We start from the raw sequence: 23,281 nt of genomic DNA, 5'->3' as shown, positions 1-23,281 counted from the left end.
AGCGCAGATGACCCCTTTTCCCTTCCAAAGGGGAGCCTCGCTTTGAAAGAGGCAACGCTATCATTACAACCCCAATTCTCTGGCTGAATCTCAGTTTCGCTCTTGGCTCTCTCTCTCCTTTCACATCCACGCCTCCCTTCACTTCCTGGGGTCCTTCGTGCGCTCTGACCAATAGGGCCAAGGCAAGCCGTTCGGAAGGCCGCTGATTGGCTTTCGCGCAATTCCAAAGGGGCGGCCTTAACAAGAAGGTTTAAGCACCACGCTGGGTTCTCTCTTAACGCCCTTGCTGAGCTTTCCGCTAAGAAGTTGCCCGCTTTCGCGAGAGGTTTGCTCCACCTGCGTGGCACAGCGCGTGGTAAGCAACAGACCCACCGCGCGCCAATGCCCACAGAGGAAGGCAAAAAAAAAAAAGGGTGGGTGGGTGGGGTGGGTAGGGAGGTGGGCACCACCTTGTAGATATCGGCGTCCCTTGCCCACCTTGCTTGGCCCCTTCATTGACAAGTTGGCAAAGTTTGCCGGGCATCGCGCCTGCTTCCCCGCTCGCTCCCCACTTTCCCATCAGGAAAAGCAGCAAGGAGGAGCCGCAAGGGATTTGCCTCTCTTCCGTAGCTCCCCTCCCCCTTCTCCCCCCCGGCCTCCTTCCCACGCCGGCCGGGGCCTTTCTTGCAGCCGCCGTTTTAGGATCGGCTATGGCTGTAGCGCTCATCTTTAGAGCCTGTAGTAGGGTTTTACTTAGTCGTGGCTTCTCCTGGAAGCCAGCCCCAAACCGCAGGGTGAGTAGGAGGAAGCTGTATTCGCTTGCCAACCCTTTAGCTGCGGCCGCTGCTTCCCTCGCCTGGCCCGTTTCAGCCTTTCCCGAGAGTTGCAAGTCAGGATGGGCGGACCGAAGCGGGCCTTTAGTCCTTCATTTTAAAGGATCTCTTTGATTTTACCTGGCTATCAGCTGCAGCTCTCCCTCTCCGCCGCCGCCGCCGTTGGCTTTAAGATCCCTAAGGCCATGTAATCCTGGCTTAGAAATCGGACAGTATATAACTCAACATCGCGAGTGGGAAGACTGTGCTTATCTATCTGAGAGACAAGGCGCCTGTCAAGGCTTTTGTTCTTTGAGGGTTGATCAGTACATTTGTTGATTGGTCAACTAATGTGCTTTGAAGGAGAATGCATTGAAAATGTTGGCCTGGGTCCTTAAAAGCAGGCCTGTGAAACTCTGGCTAACCTCTGTCTGAGAGCCAGTGTGATATGGGGTTAAAGTGCTGGACTGGAAGCCATGGAAACTGGGCTGAGTGACTTTCAGCCAATTTCTTTCTCTGAGTCATAGACTGGGAAGTTGGATATTTCTACCAACTCACATTAGACTGGCATGGCAGATTATAGTCTGTGATCTGCAAGGATGAGTCCTTCATCTTGCATTGGATTATTTCAGGCTGATGAAGAAAAATTACATTGTTTGTGTAGGTGCACTAAAATACAGAGAGTTCTTACTCAGTGACCACTTGTTCAGTTACTATTCAAAGTTATGACAGAAAAGACACCACAAGAATCCAGGATTTAGCCATTTCAGGATCATTTAACCCATTGCCATTCTCTGACTGTGCTCCCCCTCCTGGCATTTTCTCTGAACTCTTTGGAAATAGGAATATTCTTACAAATATTCTGTTTTCTCTATTTACTTTCATTTTCTTTTCCCTCCCCACTTTCCCTACTTTCATTTTCTTTCCCCTCCCCAGCTTAATGCCAAATGCTCCCACAAATACACATAATTTTATTATAGAACTTAATAGGTACATTCTGCCTTTTCATATACATATGTTAAATTTGTGCTGGGGGAGTTCTTGAAGCAAAAGTGCTTAGATATTTTTGCAAAAATCTGTTCAGTGTCTGTTTTACAGCTCATTTACATGTCTTACTATGTAAATGCTCATTTACATGTCTTATAATTATGCTGGTACCAGATGGCTGTGAATGCATTTTTATACATTTAACTATTAATAATGCTTATCAATACTAATGCTTACAAATATTAAGAACCAATAATATTAATAACCACCCAGAATTTTTTATCGGTAGGAATCAGGCAGCACATAAAATACTTGCCTGAAATTCTTTGTATAAACTTGGTGTTCATTAGAATAAATCCAAATACATTGGCATTTTTAACTAGGCCTCTTAGTATTTCACAGCCTCACAAGGTTGTTTCAATGAGAAAATGAGAAAAAGGAACTGCCTGGCCCTAGAGGAAAAGACATAATAATTTGCATTTGCAGGGGATTTATTTTTATTTATTTTATTTATTTGTCAATTGCTTACAAGATAATAGGTATAAGTAAAAACATAGTTATGAATACATGAATACATATAAGAAAAAAATGTAAAAGAAACAATAGGACAGGGACGGTAGGCACGTTGGTGTGCTTATGCACGCCCCCTACAGACCTCTTAGGAAAGGGGTGAGGTCTGTGAATACAGAATACAGAAAAAGAAGTCCAGGTGTTCCCACAGTTCAAACCCTGATTAGGGTATATATGAATTCTTCAGCTGCCAGAGAGAAATAGAACTGGGCTTTGAGTAGGATCTGTTAAGACAATAAACAGGATGGCTTTCCTGCAGACTCTGTTTCCTACCTCCTCGTGTTACCATTTAGCTCTGTAAGCTTTTAAAATCAACAGCTAATGACTTTCTTTGTATTGCTTTTTCCTGTCATGAGACTAGTGGCATTATTCACAGAAGAATTCCCCTTTAGTGAGTCCTCATGATTTTGCTAAAATCTGCTGACTGCAAGTTAGAGTTTAGGCAGAATATAGAACAGTTAAAAAGGCAGAATCCCAAGTGAGACAACCTGTTGCAAGAATTTAAAAATGCTTTTCTCTCTCTCTTTGTTTCTCATTGTTTTTAAACCCACCCTTTAAATTTCTCAATCGCATTATTTTGATCAGAAAATGACAACTGCTCTGGAATCTCTTTTTGAATATGTGGACAAAAATCAAGACCTTTATGTGGAGGTACGTAGCTCTTTTCAGAACATTAAAACCATAAACCCTTTGAGACTACACAATTTTAAAGAGTTTACACAACTGCATTGTTCTTTCCTTGAAGAGTGGGTATGGAACAATCATGGCAACGCAATTCCCAGCTAATCTTAGTTGATAACGTAGAAGAAGAATGAACTCTACTTGTTCCAAGACTTTTGTAGGCTAGGAATACGCTTTTACTCTGAACTTTCCTTTGGAGGGTCACTCAATTCTCTCATTGGTCATAATAATATAATCCTGTGGATCTCAAGATTGATGGAGATGGAATAGTCCATTCTCAAAGTTAATGAGGCCAAGAACAAATTAAAGGACCAGAAGCACTCTGCAGGATTACAGATCTGAGGGGTGCTTGGTGCTGTCTGAGCTTGGTTGTTTTGCTGCAGGTGTTTCATTACCCAAACTAGGTAACATCCAAATGATGTTACCCAGTTTGGGTAATGAAACATCTGCAAGAAAACAAGCTCAGAGAGCACCAAGGACCTCTCAAATCTGTAATCCGACAGAGTGCTTCTGGTCCTTTAATTTGTTCATTAATTGAGCTGCAATAAGTTCTCTTTTACTGATTACAAATATTTTTGGGTTCACCTTTACAATAGCTTAGTTTCATGGCAGCATCAATACTTCACAGTACGAAGCAAAGAATTGAGAAAACAAATAGTAGATGTGATGCATTTTACATAAGTCAGAGAGTGGGGACCTAAACCCTGAGGGAATGCGTTTTGTAACTCTGCAAGAGCAGCACAGATGGGCCTTTTTTGGGTGCTAGGTAAATGACCGCCTACTGGTCAGGACATCTTTAGAAGAATCACTCCTTAATGGTGAGCAAGGTAACCAGTGTAAATTTGGTTTTAAAAGATTGCTGAAATAGATGGAGGGCTGAAAAGTAGGAGGAAAAGGATTTTGTAGTTATGATCATAAGGGTAATCTATTTGGAAGGTTCATTAAGGAGTTGTAACTTCACCTTGATTGAAAAAAAAACCAATCTCATTTTGGCCCAGTTGTGATTCTTTAGACTCGTAACTAAGAGTTACAACTATTCTTTTAGACCAGTGATCCCCAACCTTTCTTATGCCACGGCCCGGTATCCCCAACCTTTTTGGCGGCCCGGTACCAGCATTAGTGGCGCCGCCATCTTTTGATGAAAAGTGCTTCCGGTGACCTCACCGGAAGCACTTTCATAAAAAAGATGGCGCAGCTCAGTGAGCTTTCCGGGTAGAGATGGCTTTCTCCGGAAAGCTCACGCTGCGCGCATCTTTGATGAAAGTGCTCCGGTGAGCTTTCTCCGGAAAAGCTCACTGGAAGCACTTTTCATCAAAGATGGCGGCGCCACAACCAGCGCCGGTAGGACTTGTTCCACGGACGGTACGGTCCATGGATGGTTGGGACCCTGTTTTAGACTATGAAAGAACTTTTATTGCATTAGGTAGGAACAGCCTTTCTTTTACTTGGTCCCTGAGATCCAAAATCATTTGCTAGTTTAATACAGGGGCTATATTGAAATATACCATTTTTGGGCTCAAGATTAGGTGAGTGTAGAAAGCGCTACAATTCTGCTGCAGTATTTATGTTTATTCATTTATTACAATTATTTGCCACCCATCTCATTTTCAAGCTCTGGCTTCTGGTGGCTTACAGTTTAACAGCATTAAAACAATAAGATAAATAAACTAAATAAAAAAAATAAAAATGATAGTTAAAACACGGGGAGTGAGTGAACAGGATGCATGGGGGGAGGAGGTAGAATTGCCTTTTAAGTCATCAACCATTTCCAGATGCTCTCTGCACTGGATCCCTAAGCCATCTGGAAGAGTCAGGTTTTCAGGTCCAATCTCACCTCGGGATAAGAAGTTCCAGAGGGCAGGAGCCACGGCCAGAATTCCTTGACTGACAGGGCCCTCAACATGCCTCCCTGTATTATATTTAACAGTCAGTAGGAATCCTTGCTGATTATGGTCTGTGAACTTTGGTACAAAGAGATTTCTGGCTTCTATATTCAGAATATTTGCAGTTTTTCTTTATGGATCTGTCTCCACTAAAAGAAAATGATCTCATTCCATTTTTTTCCCCCTCTCACTCTTCTTCCCGATCATGCTTGCTGTTTTCTAAACTGCTTGTGAGTAGCGTCTAGCTCAGTGGGTCGCAATACAGAGTGTGTCAGCATGGCCGGAAAAGAGAGAAGAAATCAGACGGATGATGGAAGTTGCTGCAAAGGACATTGAACGGCTTGGGGGCACAACTGAACTGATAGATATCGGAAAGCAGACGGTAAGAAGAGGGGTCCTTATGTTACAAACAGAAAAAAGTGATAGGAGGGAGTTGAAACTGCAGGAACCTTGGGTGAGAGTGACTATGTCATACTAGAATTCAACATAACACAAACACAAGCAATAGAACATAATGACACCAGAGTTTTGGATTTTAAAAGAGCTGATTTTAATAAACTCAGAGAGAACTTGGGAAAGATTCCATGGATAAAAATCTTAAAGGGGAAAACAACTCAAGAATCTTGGGAAACTCTAAAAAGTATGATCATAGAAGCCCAGACCAGCACAATACCACTGAGAAAGAAAAACAAGAAATCCAAGAAGAAACCTGCATGGCTGCACAAAGATCTCTCTGGCAAATTGAAAGAAAAAAGGACAAGTACAAAAAATGGAAAAAAAGGACATACAACTAAGGCAGAATATCAGCAGATAGCCAGAATCTGCAAAGACAAAGTCAGGAAAGCAAAGGCTCAGAACAAACAAAGACTTGCAACAAAAGTCAAAGATAATAAAAAAAGTTTCTTCCAACATATAAATAAGAAAAAAATCAAGGAAACAGTCGGTCTACTAAAAAGAGAAGACGGCAAGGAAGTAACAGGCAACAGAGAGAAAGCAGAACTGCTTAACTCATTCTTTGCATCGGTCTTCACGCAAAAAGAAACTTTAGCTCAACCCACCAAAAACATAACTGAAAAAGACAGACCGGAAATAAAAGCTAAAATAAGCAACAACAAAAAATAGTAAGAAAACACTTGTCTGATCTTGATGAACACAAATCACCAGGGCCTGATGGATTACATCCCAGAATTTTAAAGGAACTGGCAGAGGTCATCTCAGAACCACTGCACCATATCTTTCAAAAATCCTGGAGCACCAGGGAAATACCAGAGGACTGGAAAAGAGCTGATGTGGTTCCCATCTTCAAAAAAGGAAAAAAAAACAGACCCAGGAAACTATAGACCAATCAGCCTAACATCAATACCGAGGAAGATACTGGAAAAGATAATAAAAAAACAGATCTGCCAACATCTAGAAACAAGTAAAGTAATAACTAACAGTCAGCACATGTTTGTTAAAAACAGATCATGCCAAACCAATCTTATTTCATTCTTCAACATAGTGACTAAATTAGTAGACCAGCAAAATACTGTGGACATAATATGTTTAGATTTCAGCAAGGCATTTGACAGAGTAGACCATAACCTACCTTTTGGTAAGCTAGAAAAAAGTGGAAGAGATGGCACCACCACTAGATGGACTCACAACTGGCTAACTGTACTCAATGAGTAGTCCTTAATGGGTCTAAGTTACATGGAGGGAAGTAAGCAGTGGGGTGCCACAAGGTTCTGTCTTAGGTCCAGTACTCTTCAATATCTTCATTAATGACTTAGATGAGGGAATAGAAGGGGAACTTACCAAATTTGCAGATGATACTACGCTGGCAGGAATAGCTAACTCCCAAGAAGATAGGCTCAAGATCCAGATAATCTTGACAGACTAGAACACTGGGCCATATCTAACAAAATAGAAATTCAATATAGAGAAAAGTAAAGTCCTACACTTAGGCAAGAAAAACCAAAAGTACACATATAGACTGGGTGAAACCAGGCTCAATAGCAGTAACTGTGAGAGGGATCTTGGAGTCTTAATGGACAGCCAGCTAAATATGAGCCAACAGTGTGCAGCAGCCGCCAAAAAAGCTAATGCAATCCTAAATTGTATTAACAGAGGGATACAGTCAAGATCAAGGGAAGTACTAATACCACCCTATAAAGCTTTAGTAAGACCACATCTAGAGTATTGCATCCAGTTTTGGTCACCACATTATAAAAAAGATGTTGAGACTCTAGAAAAAATACAGAGAAGAGCAACCAAGATGATTAGGGGACTGGAGACTAAAATATACGATGAATGGATGCAGAAACGGGGCCTGGCTAGTCTAGTGAAGAGAAGAACCAGGGGAGACATGATAGCAGTCTTCCAATATTTGAGGGGCTGCCACAGAGAGGAAGGGGTCAAGCTATTTTCTAAAGCGCCTGTAGTCCAGACAAGGAATAATGGATGGAAACTGAATAAGGAGAGATTTAACCTGGAAATAAGGAGAAACTTTCTGACAGAACAATCAACCAATGGAACAGCTTGCCCTCGGAAGTTGGGACTTTCAAGAAGAGATTGGACTGCCATTTGTCAGAAATGGTGTAGGGTCTCCTGCTTGGATGGGGGGTTTGGACTAAAGGATCTACAAGGTCCCTTCCAACTCTGATTATCTGTTATCAGCTAGCAATCTAAGGAACTATTGGGAGAGCAGAAAGAGCTAGTAATCATCAGTAAAAAAAATAAAAGGTCCCATCTAATTGAGCTCAACTTGTGGCACGTAATGTAGCTCAGTTTGAAAATGTTTTTGCCTTGTTCTTCCAGTCTAGTCTATATCCCTAAGATTTCCTGATGGTCTCCCATCCAAGAACTACATAGGGCCAAAACTGCTTAACTTAATTTTGTTTGCTTATTTGTTTTGGAACTCTGCTGAAATTGTCTAGAGTTGTGCCATATTTGGATAGTCATAGTCAGGTGGCAACTAGCTTTGTTTCTGCTCTTCGTGTCTCTAGATGAGAGGTGCTCTGTGGAGATAGGAAGAGACCTAAGTATTGGGCAGTGGAAGGAGAGTTTGTATTCGTATTGATGGAAGTGTGGAGATAAGTCTGCATGCTGAATGAAGTTTGCAGTGCAAGAGAGGAAAGTTTCTTTAGGTACATGCTAAAGAGAGGCCCCCTGTAGCTTGGGACCCAAAATATACAGTTGCTTGTGGGGGCAAAAATACTGCCATGCCTGGTCTTGTGAATGGCAGGCTATGATCTGTCCTGTCCATCTTTGTGCTGTCATCCTGTCCTCGCCTGAGCTAATTAAGCAGTTTCTCTAGGCAGGCAGGTGTGCACTTGTAGGCAGTTTCTCCTTGAAATGAAGTATCTGATCTTCAGAGTCCCAGGTTCAACCTGTTCTTCTGGGTGAATTCTATACTTCCCTTAGGAGGACAAGCCCAATCCTTGTTTCTGCCAGTGTTTGAGTCAGCATATTGGCAGGGCAGCGCTATCGTGCTCTCTCGTAAGGCTTTTATGGCGCAATTGCCTAACCCTTGCTCCTGACCAGAGTCTCTAGATTAAGGCTTCCCCACCCTGGATGTCCTTCAGATGGCTGAGAATTCTGGGAAGCGAAGTCTACACAGACACCAGATTGGGGAAGATTTAATGGACTTATAAGCCTTTTTTTTTTTGACCATACAAACGTTGAGAGAGAGAGAGAGAAAAGGAATTAATGGTTACACTGTCCCCTCTCCCCCTCCTTCCCTTTCTCTCTCTGACATACTATTAGTAAAATTAATCATTGTGTTTAAGAGATAAAGTATTATTTTTTCTCTAATCTTTTTGTCTCTTCAATATGTAGTTTTCATAGAAATGAGACTTCCATGTATTTCCTAGTGACTCTACTTTCAGAAATAATATCAGAATTAATTGATAACCAGGCTAAGCTAATGCTCAGGATGCAAGACGAGGCATGTTGTGCATTTTTTTCTTGTTTTAAACCAAGGAAAACTATACTAAAAACAAAGTATGGTCAGTGACGTCTTGGCATCATTGGGAGTGGGAAGGACCAGCCTTTTCTTTATAATTTGTGTGGGTTTGAAGGAATGAAATAGGTGTCTCAAACATTATTCAGCTTTACGAAAGCCAGTTTTCTCCTTAACCCATCCTTCAGGTGAGAAAAGTAACGTTTGAGTTGGTAGACATTTTAAAGAACGTGTGCCAAGATTGAAGCTCCTCCTTTTGCCCCTCTTTCAAACGTGAAAAGACAGCATCCTGGGGTCATGTAAAAAAAAAATAGGGAAGATACATGTATGCTATAAATTATACCCCAGTGTTAAAACTTTCACATTTTACCTTTTTACAGTAAATACTATACAGTACAAAATAGTTCCACAAATAGCCATTTCTCAAATAGTTCTACACTGACACCTAGTGTTTCTAAATTACAGTTGCCTGATGGCAGTAAGATTCCTCTACCTCCAGTAATTCTGGGGAAACTTGGCTCAGATCCATGCAAAAAAACTGTTTGCGTCTATGGCCATTTAGATGTGCAACCTGCAGCTTTAGAGGATGGCTGGGACAGCGAACCCTTTGTCTTGATAGAAAGAGAAGGTAAGACTTGCCTGTGCTTCTATATGTCAAATCTTTTGAAGCTGCTCTCATGTTGTTGTTGCTTGCCGTGGGTTTTTTGAATTGAGGTCTCTATTTACTCTTCGTACGTAACCTAAAACCGTGCCCAAATTAGTTGTGACAGAAGATACAGACAACAAACAGAGTCTTAATTGTATTTATTTAAATTATTTATTTATTTGAATTATTTCTATGGCCACCAGTCTTAAAACAATGGTTCCTATCTCTCTGAAAATTGGACACAATGTGCACAGTAGCTGCCTAACTTTTAGAAAACATAAGTGGTATACTTATGGTTATCCAGATGCTGCTGAAGTACAGCGTCCAGGCTGCTTTATCATTACCTATGCTGACTGCATTGGGACATCGGGAAGGCCATTCCAAGCCCTAATTTTAAAGGTTAATTACCAAGCCCTACTCTTAGAGGTTAAGTATCTCTTTAGCACACTGTGAATTCTTTCCAAACAAGCTTAGATAAATTTGCTTTGTGGCCTGGCTTATGTAGGCTTTTGTAATAAATGTTGAGTATGGGCAACCACAAGGATTTTAGAGCAGTTGCTATATAACTGGCTTAATTCTTCTACATGTGTTCAACTAGGGATGAAAAAGGAAAATTCATACTGGAGAAAATGCAAAAGTAATTATAGTCCGTTAAATAAGCTGCATCTTTTCATTGGAGTTATAGGGTTGTTGTTTTTTTTGTATGATGTTCAAGGATTTCCAGTCTTTCTATTCATATCTGGAACTTGGAAAGCATGTAAGAAGGCTCTATGGCTCCATAGTGGTGAATGGAAGCGTTCTCATTCATAAAACAGCTGTAGTTATGGGTATGAATAGTTGTCAAACAAAACTATTGCAGTGGACAAGGGAGGTCACACTGGTGTCTATAGCCCCCATATCAGGTTTCCAAGGGGTTCGCTGGTCATGAGTGCACGCTTTGCTCGCACACGTCGCTTTGGGGCTGCAACGCAGTTTCAAACAGGCAGCTAATCGGCTCAGGCAGAACTCACCTCACCAGCCTGGGCAGGGGAAAAGTTAGTTATTTAGGGGAAGCATAGCACAAGGGTGGATGGGTCGGCCCAGCCAGAGATCACAGCGAGAAGTTCGCCCAGACCTCGCCGACCATCCAGTAGCCCGCCACCAGATAATGTGCTACAATTGGGAAAATCTGCCCTTATATCATAACTTAGCAGACAATTCAACCCTCTCCGGTGGAAACTTGCTGATTAAGAATAAAGGAAATTGAAGCTGACAGGAAGTGAAAACTAACGGTGATGTTTTATTTTCTTTCTCCTTTCTCTTGAGAGGTGGATGGAAAAAAAACTTTTTGTGCCTAGTAAAATTAATAAAAAACATTGCAGTTGGTAATGGACAAGTTAGGCGTAATCAAGATTTTGAAAGAAACATATTTTTCCTTTGTGCTGTTTTGGTAATTCGATCCATGCACTTTTGCTTTAGCTGAAAAGATCTGCCAGCTTGTAAGCCCTTTGAGGAAGGCCAAGTCAACAGACAGACAGACAGACTCCACAAGGGCCACTGATGTTCTACTTTATTATTGCAGAGAAGAAAACCAGAATCTTGAAAGCCTGACAGAGATTGGGTGTCCCTGCTCTTATACTAAAGAGAAAATATTTTTTTAAAATAACAGAAACTGAAGTGGGGTTGTAGGGTCCCAAACTCTCTTGCATAGTGGTGATTTAGCATATTGGGTCAAAAAAGAAAAATGAAGGATGAAATAGAGTATTCTGAGGAAGGTCATATAAGGTAGCTGGCATCTTGATCATGTAGGGCAGGGTTCTCCAAACTTGGCAACTTTAAGACTTATGGACTTCAGCTCTGGGAATTGAAGTCTACAAGTCTTAAAGTTGCCAAGTTTGAGGGCCCCTGATGTAGGGTAGCGCTTCAGTTTTCTACCCCATGCCCTTAACTGTTTTCTCCTGAGCTTGGCACTTTTAGCAGTGGAGAAATATTGCATGTCCCTTGTTATCCAAGCTTATCTATTAATTGCAATTTCATTCAGCTCTATTTGTTCTAGTAAAAGATAAGTTTATGATTTCAGGTCAAATGCTGATGATTAAGCAAATGTCTATCTTTGCAAGCACGTATTATGCTAAATACTTGCCAACTAATATGCTTTTTTTTCTTGAGCAGTGAAACATTACACGTTTGCTTGTCATTAAATTCAAATAAGGCTTTAAAAACTTATGAAAGTGAATTGTGGAACCTTTTGTCTAAAAAATCCTCTCCTTGCAATTCAGTTTAGATGCATGGTTGCTAAGATGCTCAGTAATCTTTCTCTGCTGTGGTAGATTGCCTGTCCTTTCAACAGTTCAAAGGACTTAGCTCAGGGTTAAGAATCCTTTTCATTAATTGATTTTTTGTTGCAAATAGTCACGAAGAGGCATTGAAGTGGACTTTAAGCTGAACAAAGTTTGTGCACCAGTAGGTTTTTTGATCTTCAAGATGCTGAATGCAGAGGGATCTTGCTTTAAAAGGAGATGCAGGAGTGTGTAGGTTTTTAACAATCTCTTTTTCAATTTACCCTCTTAAAAATTAGGATCAGTGGAAAATGAAAACTCCGGGTTCTTTCTGTATAAATTGCAATCTTTGCATTATCCCTTCTGTTGCAACTTTCCCTTCCCTAAATGTTAAGGGCAATTCTTAGCCTCCAAAAGACCATGTCCTTGGCTTAAAAGTAGGCTATTGTGGCCAAGGTATTCTGTTTGCAACCAAGATCTCACTAAGCACATTAATATGCATCTATAGCCATTGGATATCAGAAGGCAAGATAGTCTAATATTTAAAGCTAAGATAGAGCTGTGAGATGTGCAGACAGTGCCAGAATGACCTGATCCGTGCAGGCTGTAGCTTCCCATGGCAGAGATAATTCTGTTTAATTGCAGCTTGCTTTAATGTGTTGCTTCTTTAGGGAAGCTGTATGGACGAGGATCGACAGATGACAAAGGTCCAGTGCTAGCTTGGCTGAATGCTCTGGAGGCTTACCAGAAAACCAATCAGGTAAAAGCTGGGAGTCCTGTGAACGATGGTAAAAGCATAAACTCTGCATTGGTGGACCGGAGACTAAAACATATGAAAAACGATTACAGGAACTTGGCATGGCTAGTCCAGTAAAGAGAAGGACCAGGGGAGACATGATAGCAGTGTTCCAATATTTGGGGGGCTGCTACAGAGAGGAGGGGCTCGAGCTATTTTCTAAAGCGCCTGTAGGCCAGATAAGGAATAATGGATGGAAACTGAACAAGGAGAGATTTAACCTGGAAACAAGGAGAAACTTTCTGATAGTGAGAACAATCAACCAATGGAACAGCTTGCCCTCGGAAGTTGTGGGAGCGCCATCACTTGAGACCTTCAAGAAGAGATTGGACTGCCATTTGTCAGAAATGGTGTAGGGTCTCCCACTTGGGCGGTGGGTTGGACTAGATGACCTACAAGGTCCCTTCCAACTCTGTTATCTGTTATTTATACTAAATCACAGCAGCCATCAAGAAAGATAATATAAAATGGCTGAAATGGTTTTTAACCAGGCCATAGGGAGGTCTGTGTGGCAGGACAACTGCCCAGCTTTATGTTGCAGCAAATTTATTTATTTACCGAAATTCTCTTTCTTCTTTGGAGAAAGAGCATGATTCTCCTGGGGCACGATAAATGCTCAGCTTGGATCTTCTTTGCTCCATCCCTAGTGAAGAAAAAGAGCAGTTTTTCAGTGATTCCTAGCATTTTTCAAATTCCAAACAAATGAAAAGGGCCAATCAAGAAGTCCCATCTTTTGGGTTACAGGGCAAAATATGAAAAAGGAGCCAACCGAAGAAGAAGGCAAATCAATTGCCAAGGTTAAGATGTGACAAGTTAGTACAAATAAGTTACCTTTAGTTAAGATGTCTATGGAGATTCTCAGTCATCCAGGACATGGTTGTCCCAAAGGTGCTTTTTCAAGAGGCAACTGGGCTTTCTGGTTTTTCTGAGCTTGTTTACACCTGAAGAAGATTCTTGGATGAGAAGTGAAACGTTTTCAAAGAAAAAACCAGAAAGTCCAGTTGCCTCTTGAAAAAGCACCTTTGGGGCTTTAGTTATGACAAGTTATAGGGGGTACCCATAAGAGCCTTGCTTGAATCTGCTCTCTCTCCTCAACCTACAATGCAATTGGAGGGCTGCAATGATTGAGTCCAGGAATGTTGAAAACTATTGTCTTGTCCGAAGTCATGTGCTGATTGTTTTGCCTTCCAGTTGCAATCCCCATGGGAGCAGGTGAACAACTGTTCTGGCCTCTGCAGAAACATTTCCAACCCACCAAACGTTTCCTTTTTCTCCACAGTCCTAAAGAAAGAAAGCAGAGCAGGCACTATATGCTGGAGCTTTGGAAAAGTGGTGCTGGATGAAATTGTTCCTTCTTCCATCATTGCTGAAATCACTGTTAATCTGGGTTGGAGACATACATTACTGCATTCAGTGAAAACAATTAGTATTGAGGGAAACTTGCTTCTGACAGAGAAATATGTAAAGGCTGATTTAGTTCCAGATCATAGTATGATATTGGGGGGGGGAGCAATAATAATCTCCCCTTTAACTTTTCCTAGATTTTATTTTGCATTGCAATTCTTTCTCCTAGCCCACCGCCCCCCACCTGCTGTTTAGAAAACACTTCAGTCAAAGTCCCTGTAGCATGACTGGAAAGTTTAATTTGACCTTGCCGCAGAGTTCTCCAACATGGAGTCTTTCCCAAGAATTTTGGAAGTATTTGATTGGCTCTAACTCTGAACTTCGTAACAATCCTCGCTTCTTTTTCGGTGTTTGTGGTTTTGTCTTCTAGGAAATCCCAGTCAATGTCAAGTTTTGCTTCGAAGGTATGGAGGAATCTGGTTCTGAAGGCCTTGATGACTTGATTTTTGCACAAAAAGATACTTTCTTCAAAGACGTGGACTATGTGTGTATCTCTGACAACTACTGGCTGGGCAAGAAGAAGCCCTGCATCACTTATGGCCTCAGGGGCATCTGCTATTACTTCATTGAGGTACAATAAAGGACTAAGAATAATAACAGCTGATTAAGATAACAAGCATAATTCAGTTGTCCTTTGTATGCTAAGTGGAAAGACTTCCCATTAGTGTGCATATAAGACTGTAACCTCACTCAACCATTGAGTGTTTGAAGTTTTGACAGCCATTTTGGCACAGTGATTGTCTCTTTGAAAAGACGGATGCAGAAGGCAGCCGAATGAAATCTCATATCTTGTCATGGCTTCACAATGTTATTTATACTGTGTCATAAGTGTATGTCTATATTGCTTCCCATATTTCTTCTGAACTTAAAACTTTATGCAAAGTTCCTGGAAAGTTCTTATATCAGAGGTGGGAAGCATTTTTGATGTGTTATGGGCCATTTCTCTTCAAAAGTAATTGGTTGCAGATGTCCACTCCGATGGGCAGGATCAGAGTCAAAAATGAATGGGCCTTCTCCCCTCTTCCCTTACTCCTTACCCATTGGGGTAGGGAGTAAGACCGAATAGCTCCTGTTGGAGGGCCCTGAAAATAAGTTGCAGGTCATATGTAAGTTGACCAAGGCTGCTTTGATTCTAGGGTTGTAGATTGTCCAATATCCAGATGCTTGTCACACTGAACACTCCAGTTCAAACTAACTTGGGGCTTGTTTTCATGATATTCTTGTTACTTAATAATTATAAGGCCAAAGAATTAGTTGGTCTCTCTCTCACACAAACATAGTAGAAATGCATTTAGATGTTTGATTCTTTACTTTAACCCTATCAGCTTTGCAGAAAGGCATATTTGACTTTTTTTTAAAAAAATGTTCTCAACCTAAAAAAGATGCTGAAAATTGACTGAATTTTCTGACGCAGCAATTCCAATAATTCAGTTTGCAAGTCTCTCCCTAAGATTTAAAGCAAAAATCCTTGCTACAGCAACTTAACTTAACCTTAAAAATGTAGTCTTCAGTAGCGTCTGTCAGTAAGATTCTTAATGGATTTTGCTTTTGCTTTTATATTTTCCTATCAGGTGGAATGCAGTGACAAAGACCTTCATTCTGGTGTATATGGCGGTTCGGTCCACGAAGCAATGACAGATCTTATTGCTTTAATGGGTAAGGGCTATTTTAAGGGAGCATTGTATATAGAAAGAACCAGAACCTTTGAACATCAGTTGTCTTCCACTCCTTCTGCCTGGGAGAATATGGGAGAATATACCTCCCTTAGTTTGTAGCCTCCCTCATATTAATTATTGCAGGAGTTAATAACATGGTCATGATTTAAGGGGGGAAAAAGAAATAGCCCTGACCCTCCCTTAAAAGCTTTTGATAACGCCAGGTTAACAATTGATAGACTAACATGAATTTTAACAAAGGGGTAAAGATCTCCTCCAAGGACAAAGATAACTGCAACAGTGTTGGATGTAGGCAGCACAGATTTATTAGCAGCCTACTGAATGTCGTTTCAGCTTATGAGGTGGTTGCAGGTAAAATTTGAAGTCTAGCAGTTTTTCCCAACCAAGGTGACTTCCAAATTTGTGTCTCGTGTCTCAGAATTCCCCCAGTTTGTATGCCTATTGCCAGATATTTAAAGAATTGAACTCCCTATTTCAGAGGATGCCCAGATTATTATTATTTGGGTGGGGGAGAGGCTTGAATAGAATAATAAAGATGCAGTTATTATGCATGTTGGCTTTACTGAGCCTAGCACATCATTTCCCCCCCCCTCCCCCTTATTTGCCAGCATGGTTCTCTCTTCCCATCTCTGTTGCTTGTTCCTTTATTGTTTGATGAGCAAGAGACCGATCCTTGCTCTGGTGAGAATAGATAAGAATTGCAGGGGTTTGCATCAAACTGTCAGATTCTGTTTCATAAGCAGGCAGCGTGATTCCTTTGGATTGACTCTGCAAGCACTTTGCTTCCCCATCAAAGGCATGTCAGCTCATCACCAACTAAAAGCCATGCCAACAACCTCCTGCTCCCACTTTGCCACACCGCTCTTTTGAGAATATGCTATTAGTACATGACACAAAGTCTGGATTATTCAATTGCTTAGAGACATTTTAACTTTGGTTGTTACCCCAGTGGTCGGTCAGCCTTTCCATCTTTTGGAATGGCCCTAAATTGGCCTGACACTTAGAATTGATTGATGTTTTTCTCAGATATTTCTTGCCTTCAAATAATGAAGGCAAAAAGGAGTCAGGTTTGAGGAGGGATCTCTCTCTCTCTCTCTCTCTCTCTCTCCCTCCCTCCCTCTCCCTCTCCCTCTCCCTCTCCCTCTCTCTCTCTCTCTCCCTCTCTCTCTCTCTCTCCCTCCCCCCCCCTCTCTGTGTTATTCAATGTTTTAAAGATTTTTAAACCAGATGGACCAAGGAAATTTCTGCTATCTGTCTTAGTCCAGAACAAAACCTTTGATCTTTGCCCACAGCAATAAACCTAGGCCTCCTAGAAATTAATAAGTAGAAATATCTGGCTGAGTGACAGCAAGTTAAACTTTGAAAGAATTGATTGAGCAGAGAAAAATTTGTGAGAGTTACAGCAAAGGTCTTGTGGCTTCCGGCTGTGGGCACAATTGACTGTGTTCTGAAATTGGGGAAGAAGAATGATAGTTTCCCTTTCTGTTTTAATTAAGATTACGACTTTGTAATCCCTTTCAGAGGGTCTGCTAGGAGGAGGCTTATTGCTAAGGATGCATCCTGGTCCCTAAACTGCATGTTCTTTGGTTTATAGAAGAAGGGTGGTCAGAGAACAGTCTCCCCCAGGTCCAGGCAGACACTGACCCTAAATCCTTTCCCTGCTTGAATTGGCTATAGGACGGATTGCTCAGCAGGCGGGACAGTTAGCTGAAGAACAGCACTGCCCTGTAGCTCTGCATGTATTTTAGTGTGTTTGTGTCTAAAACAAATAAAATCTAAATCCTATCTAAAAAGAGAATTTTGGCTATGTTTGTTTTTATCAGCAGCTTTTGTGTAGATGCCAGTCTGCCTGTGGTGCAGCTCTCCTTCTTTGCCATTTTCCCTGCAGCTGCCATTTCGGTATGATAGGCAGGAATGCAGTGGGGAAACCAGAAGCTTTGGATATGAGCGACTTATGATTAGGAACAAGCTTCTCAGGGCTGCCTTTAACAGCACATGGCTCTTTCTTTACAGGCTCATTAGTGGATAAGAAAGGGAAAATCCTCATCCCAGGCATTTATGAGACCGTGGCATCTCTCACCAATGAGGAGCAGCGCCTTTATGACAAAATTGACTTTGACTTAAAAGAATACGCAAAAGATGTTGGAGCCACAAAACTGCTCCATGACACCAAGGTGAAGTGGACCTTCTTATCAGTTTTGTAAGCAAGAAAAGCAAAATTGATGACGTGTCACTTTTACGTAGTGTAACACTTCATAATGAAGAGTGCTCTGGTTAGTTTTCTTTTTAAAGGTGAAAGAATGGCTAAACCAGGCTGATCCAACCTGCTAGCCTTCAATTGTGTTGGAATGTATCTTCCATGTATTATCAGCCAATTCTGGCAAATTTAGGTTGTGCGTCCAAAAGGCATCTGGTTAGAGGAAGCTATTCTGTTCTGTGGAGAGTGGAACTGGCACAACTATGCTCTCCATCTCCCTCCCCAGATTAGTAGAAATGGCTGCTATATATTGAGCCCCACATCATCATCGTTTTGATGATTAATCAGCATGCTTGTCACTTGGTGTGGACTGAAGTCACTTTCAACTCTTGATTTATGCTTCTGAAGACGTTTGCATAACATTGTATTATTAATCTGAGATTTCTTGTCTTGCATACACAGACTATTGTAATCCATCTTTTAAAACATTTGACTTCTCTTTTGATTGGGGAGAGACATGCATTTGAAAGGCCTTTCTAAATACAGTAGTTTCTAGTAAGGATGCTTTCTCTTTCTGATCTGAAGCCAAAAGAGGTTTTGGCGCCAGTGCAGGCATTCATGTTACACCCTCTGCATCCTTAAGAGAGGAAGAATGCATATTTTCTTGGATTTTGGGGACCACAGGTAGCCCTCAACTTACAACTACAGCTGGGGGTCAGAATGTACATTGTTAAGCAAGGCAGTTGTTAATGACTCGTGGCCTGTTTTACAACTTTTTTGCCATGGTTTTAAAGTGAATCATGCAGCCATTAAGCAAACCCAGCTTTCCCCATTGACTTTGCTTGTTGAAAGTCAGCTGGAAACCTTGCAGAGGATGATCAGAGATTACCCTGGAGTGCTGCAGCCCTCATAAATAAATACATGCTGGTTGCCAATTACCTGAATGTTGATTGTGTGACTATGGGGGATACTGTGACAGTCGTAAGTATGAGCATGGTTGTAAGTCACATTTTTTCAGAGTTGCAGTCTGTAAATGAATGGTTGTAAATTGAGGACTACCAGTGGTTGCCCAGTCTCAAGAAAATATGTGTTTGAATTAAAGAGGCACCAAGAAGTTCTGATAGCATTCTACTGAATTCTTAATTCCACCATGTTGTTTCCTAGAATTGCACAGCTACCTTGAGAATCAGGAAAAGATGTAGTTTCTTGAAGGACCCACTGCCAGATGTTTAACAGATAACCAATAATCAGACTTGGAAGGGACCTTGTAGATCATCTAGTCCAACCCCTTGCCCAAGCAGGAAACTCTACACCATTTCTGATAGATGGCAGTCCAATCTTTTCTTGAAAGTCTCAAGTGATGTGGCATGTGCATTTTAATTAGTGAAATATAACAAACAGCACATCATCTGTGATAAATTCTGGAGAATGAGAGGAAGGGGAAAAAATAAGATTCAATTACATAATCATGTATCAATATGAAATCAGTCCAACCCTTAAGCTTATTACTAAATCTGGACCATAAAAACACATTGTTCAATGTTGGCCCATTGATCTAAAGATCAGAAGGTAAACATGATCTTTTACTAGATTAATATTAGGCTATTGGGCGAATACAAATATTCCAGTTCTTATCATCATCCAAGGGAGCCGCATGTTCATGATTTATAGTTTTGCCTTGAATCATTCTGCTATAAATGGACAATTCATTCCTGATTTCATCTCTTCTCTCTAATGTTTTTTATAGGAAATGATTTTGATGCACAGATGGCGATACCCGTCCTTATCCCTCCATGGCATAGAAGGGGCTTTTTCTGGATCTGGTTGTAAAACTGTGATACCACGAAAAGTGATTGGCAAATTTTCAATCCGGCTAGTGCCAGACATGACTCCTGAAGTTGTGACTAAGCTGGTATGTGTCAAAGGAAAGTAGATAAAGAAGCTCAAACCACAATTCAGAACACTGCGTGTTAACTACATCAGCAGAAGCCAGGATTAGGACTGAGCTAGAAATCCCTTCATTATGGAGGCAGGCTGCGTTTTGGGCTTTTTCCAATTTCAGTTGTGGCTTTGCAAATACTTTTTTGATGAATGCTGTGTAGCATCCATGATTTGTAAAGTTATCTTAAGCACTAAACCAAAACCTACATGTGATACAAGTAGGCAGAATTTTTAAAAAAAGTCCCATCTCAACTTGTGATACGACAATCCAGACTTGGACATTTCCTGCCCCCCAAAACAGGTTTTTTTTTAATTTTTAAATCTTTTTTCCCCACAATCACTGTCTTGGCCTACAAACTGCTGTGAATCTGCAGTTAAGTTTCAGTGCCATTTAGAATGTTCCCTGATATATGCAGTAGTGTAAGGCAAGTATTCAAACTTTGCCCATATGCAAAATAAGGTTGAAGTGATTGTACATGAAACAACTTATTTGAAACAGGTGGAGGGAAGTGATGTGTCTTAAACAGAGTTACTGCATAATTGACCAATAATTTTGTTCCGGCTGTTTTTTAAGTAACCAGTTTTTAATCATTCTTAAAGGTTGAAGATTACTTGTCCAAAAAGTTTGCCGAGTTGCACAGCCCCAACAAATTCAGTGTAAAGCTGGGCCATGGTGGAAAACCTTGGGTGTCAGATTTCAATCATCCCCACTACATGGCTGGCAGAAGAGCCATGAAAACAGGTCAGTTCATCTTTCATTGTTGTTGTTTTTCAATATCTTCATCAAAATATGATCTAAGGCAGTGGTCCCCAACCTTTTTTATGCCACAGCCCGGTACCGGCATCAGCTGGGCGCCGCCATCTTGTTTTGATGAAAAAGTGCTTCCGGTGAGCTCACCGGAAGCACTTTTTCATCCAAACAAGATGGCGGCGCCCAGCAAACCAGCGGCCCGGTAGGATTTGTTCCACGGACCGCTACCGGTCCGCAGACCGGTGGTTGGGGACCCCTGATCTAAGGTATCTTTTGTGTTTGACCTGGATCAAGATAAAAATGTAGATACTTTTAGAACATGAGTATCAAACTCAAACACATCATGTGACGTAGTGCAATGTTTTTTTGCCTTTGCAGAGCCAGGCCTGCATGTGACCCATCTGGCCCACGGGCCACCAGTTTGACACCCCTTCTTTAGAGTGACTTCATACAGTGGCAAAAATTAGTTTTCATTCAATCAACCTGGAAAATGGTCCTTGAAAAAGATAACAGATGATGGGTATTGTGTTGCTGCAATGCCAACCTGCTGGAAGATTATAAAGGGTTAGCAGGGACATGAGAGAAAATATTTTTCCCCAGCTAGACATCAGGATGTATAAATTCTGTTAGCCCTAGGAGCACAGCCAAACTTAATTTTGGGTTATGAGAGTGAAAGTCCAACACATCTGGAAGCTACCAAGCATGATAGGGTTGGTAAAGAAAATTAGGATTGCTCTTAATTTTCTCCTTTATTTTTCCCAGTCTTTGGTGTGGAGCCAGACCTGACTCGAGAAGGAGGCAGCATTCCTGTCACACTGACCTTTCAAGAAGCAACAGGCAAGAATGTGATGCTGCTTCCTGTTGGGTCTGCCGATGACGGAGCCCATTCCCAAAATGAAAAACTTAACAGGTGAAGCCTATGTATTGCTTATCATTAGGCAAAGTTGGAGCTCTAGTGCCATGAGCCAGATTTAGTTCATAGGCTGGAGGTTTTTCCACTTGTATTCTAGATTTTGCTGGGATTACTCGGGTTTGGGGGGTTTTTTTGGTTTTGGTTTTTCTGGCCTACCTTTAATATTATGTATTTCCTTTCCAGGTACAACTATATTCAGGGAGTGAAGCTTTTGGGTGCTTACCTTTATGAAGTTGCCAAGTTGAAGAACTGAATCTGAATCCTTTTTTTTTTTTTTTTTGCAAATTGTGCTTTGGGATCTGAAAGTTCATTGAAGTACATTACTGCAATCTTGAAAAGTTGCACTATTTTGTTCCTTTTTCCTCCTAGTCTTGCTAATGCCAATATACCTGGTGGAATATTTTGAAACTCACTTTATATACACATGATTGTTGCTGATGATTTTTTTTCCTTTTCCAAAAAATCATGTGCTCTATTCAAGGCGTTATTCTAACACAGCAACTCTCCCAATTTACTTGCCTTCCCTTCCAAACAGAGAAGGGTAAGTGGAATCTGTGGAAAACTTCTAATGATTGTGTAATCTAAGCTAAGAAAGCAGCGACAAATGATCACATGATGCCTCACATTGACTTTCCCCCCAAAACAGAATCTGAGCCCAGTTCTTTGATCTTAATGGAAGAAAATAACAGCAGTCTTATACTTGAACTTGCAAAAACAAGAAGCCCTTCTAGAAGGATCCAAAAGGAATGAAAATATAGCCATGGGTGATGAAAGAGCAAAGAGGGCCTCATTTCTCCCTGTGGGACTTGTAGTTGCTTATTTGCAGATTTTTCCAATCTGTGCAGACAGCTCATGATAATAACACATTGGTATTTTTCCACAGCATTCTTTGTACTCCCTGTGGAAAAGCTGCTAAATAAATTCAATTTTGATCTATCAATTCCAGTGTCATGTATTGCTAGACATTGAAAGTTTGAAGCTATCAATGGCTTGAAGCTTTAAGAAAGCAGAAGGAAAGAGTCTCAAATTCCAGAAGAAATCAAGACTCCAAGACACCATGTATGCTTATTGCGGCAGCTACAGACTAGAACAGTGTTCTCAAACTTGGTAAATTCAAGAGGTGTGGACAAACCTCCAGAATTCTCCAGCCAGCAAGACAACTGGGGGATACTGGGAATTGGAAGTCCACACATCTTCACTGGGCTACAGCATGCCTCAGAATTACCGTATTTGCCGGCGTATAAGATGACTTTTTTGCCCTGAAAAACATGCCTCCAAGTGGGGGGGTCGTCTTATACGCCGGCAAATACGGTATATCCACTGCCGGCTTTCGGATGCTTGTGGGACGCAGCGAAGGCGCCTCTGGCTTCCCGGATCCCCGCGTCGCTTCCGCCAAGAGCCTCCCCGCGTCTCTGAATCAGGTTCGAATGCCGCTTGCCTCGCTCCGCCCGAGGCTGCAGCGATGGGGGAGCGAGAGCGTGGGTCGCTCCTGTCGCCCCAGGCAGGGCCATGTGAAGGCTGCCCGCCTTCCTGCTCCTCCCACGGCCCCTGGCACTCCGCCCTGCCGCTGCAGCCCCGGGGATTTCTGGAGGGCATTTCCGGTGACCCCGCCGGGATCATTTGGCTGACCTAGCGGACACGTTGCAAGAGGACTCTGTTGCGGGAAAGCCTGAGGGACTCCGCCGGGAAGGGCCAGGGTTCTGGACTAACGCCTGCCTACTCCGAGACACAATCCTTTAGACAGTCCATCTAAGAGAGTTCAAACATCCTTTACTCCCAACACAGAATAACATACACACTGTAAATATTGGATGATTAGTTAATTATCCACATTTTAAATAAAT

General features: G+C 41.6%; 1 protein-coding gene across 2 annotated transcripts; it reads left to right on the top strand.

Moving 5' to 3' along the window:
* Positions 1–279: 279 nt before the first annotated feature.
* CNDP2 (carnosine dipeptidase 2) lies at positions 280–22,377 on the top strand. 2 transcript variants are annotated; one of them, XM_026669908.2, is made up of 12 exons: positions 280–355; positions 2,934–2,999; positions 5,151–5,294; positions 9,321–9,483; positions 12,431–12,519; positions 14,330–14,530; positions 15,531–15,615; positions 17,649–17,809; positions 19,580–19,744; positions 20,374–20,515; positions 21,287–21,434; positions 21,621–22,377. In XM_026669908.2, the coding sequence occupies exons 2-12, from the start codon at positions 2,937–2,939 to the stop codon at positions 21,688–21,690; spliced, it is 1,431 nt and encodes a 476-aa protein (XP_026525693.2). In that variant the 5' UTR covers positions 280–355; positions 2,934–2,936; the 3' UTR covers positions 21,691–22,377. The 2 variants fall into 2 exon arrangements, with proteins under 2 accessions (XP_026525693.2, XP_087817592.1); XM_087961466.1 differs by lacking the exon at positions 280–355 and adding an exon at positions 643–773.
* The last annotated feature ends 904 nt before the right edge of the window (positions 22,378–23,281 follow it).

This window comes from Notechis scutatus, chromosome 3 (assembly GCF_049901735.1).
Source record: "Notechis scutatus isolate UNSWTSFEM ecotype Mainland chromosome 3, rNotScu1.2, whole genome shotgun sequence".
Lineage (NCBI taxonomy): Eukaryota > Metazoa > Chordata > Lepidosauria > Squamata > Elapidae > Notechis > Notechis scutatus.
The sequence above is the reverse complement of the archived record's forward strand: the minus strand, read 5'-3'. Positions and strand labels throughout refer to the sequence as shown.

Bases quoted from the DNA above. Each gene is read 5' to 3' on its own strand.
- CNDP2 (XM_087961466.1), top strand. From the start codon at position 690: ATGGCTGTAGCGCTCATCTTTAGAGCCTGTAGTAGGGTTTTACTTAGT. The intron at 9,484-12,430 runs GTAAGACTTGCC...TTGCTTCTTTAG, and splicing joins TGTCTTGATAGAAAGAGAAG to GGAAGCTGTATGGACGAGGA. The intron at 20,516-21,286 runs GTCAGTTCATCT...TATTTTTCCCAG, and splicing joins CAGAAGAGCCATGAAAACAG to TCTTTGGTGTGGAGCCAGAC.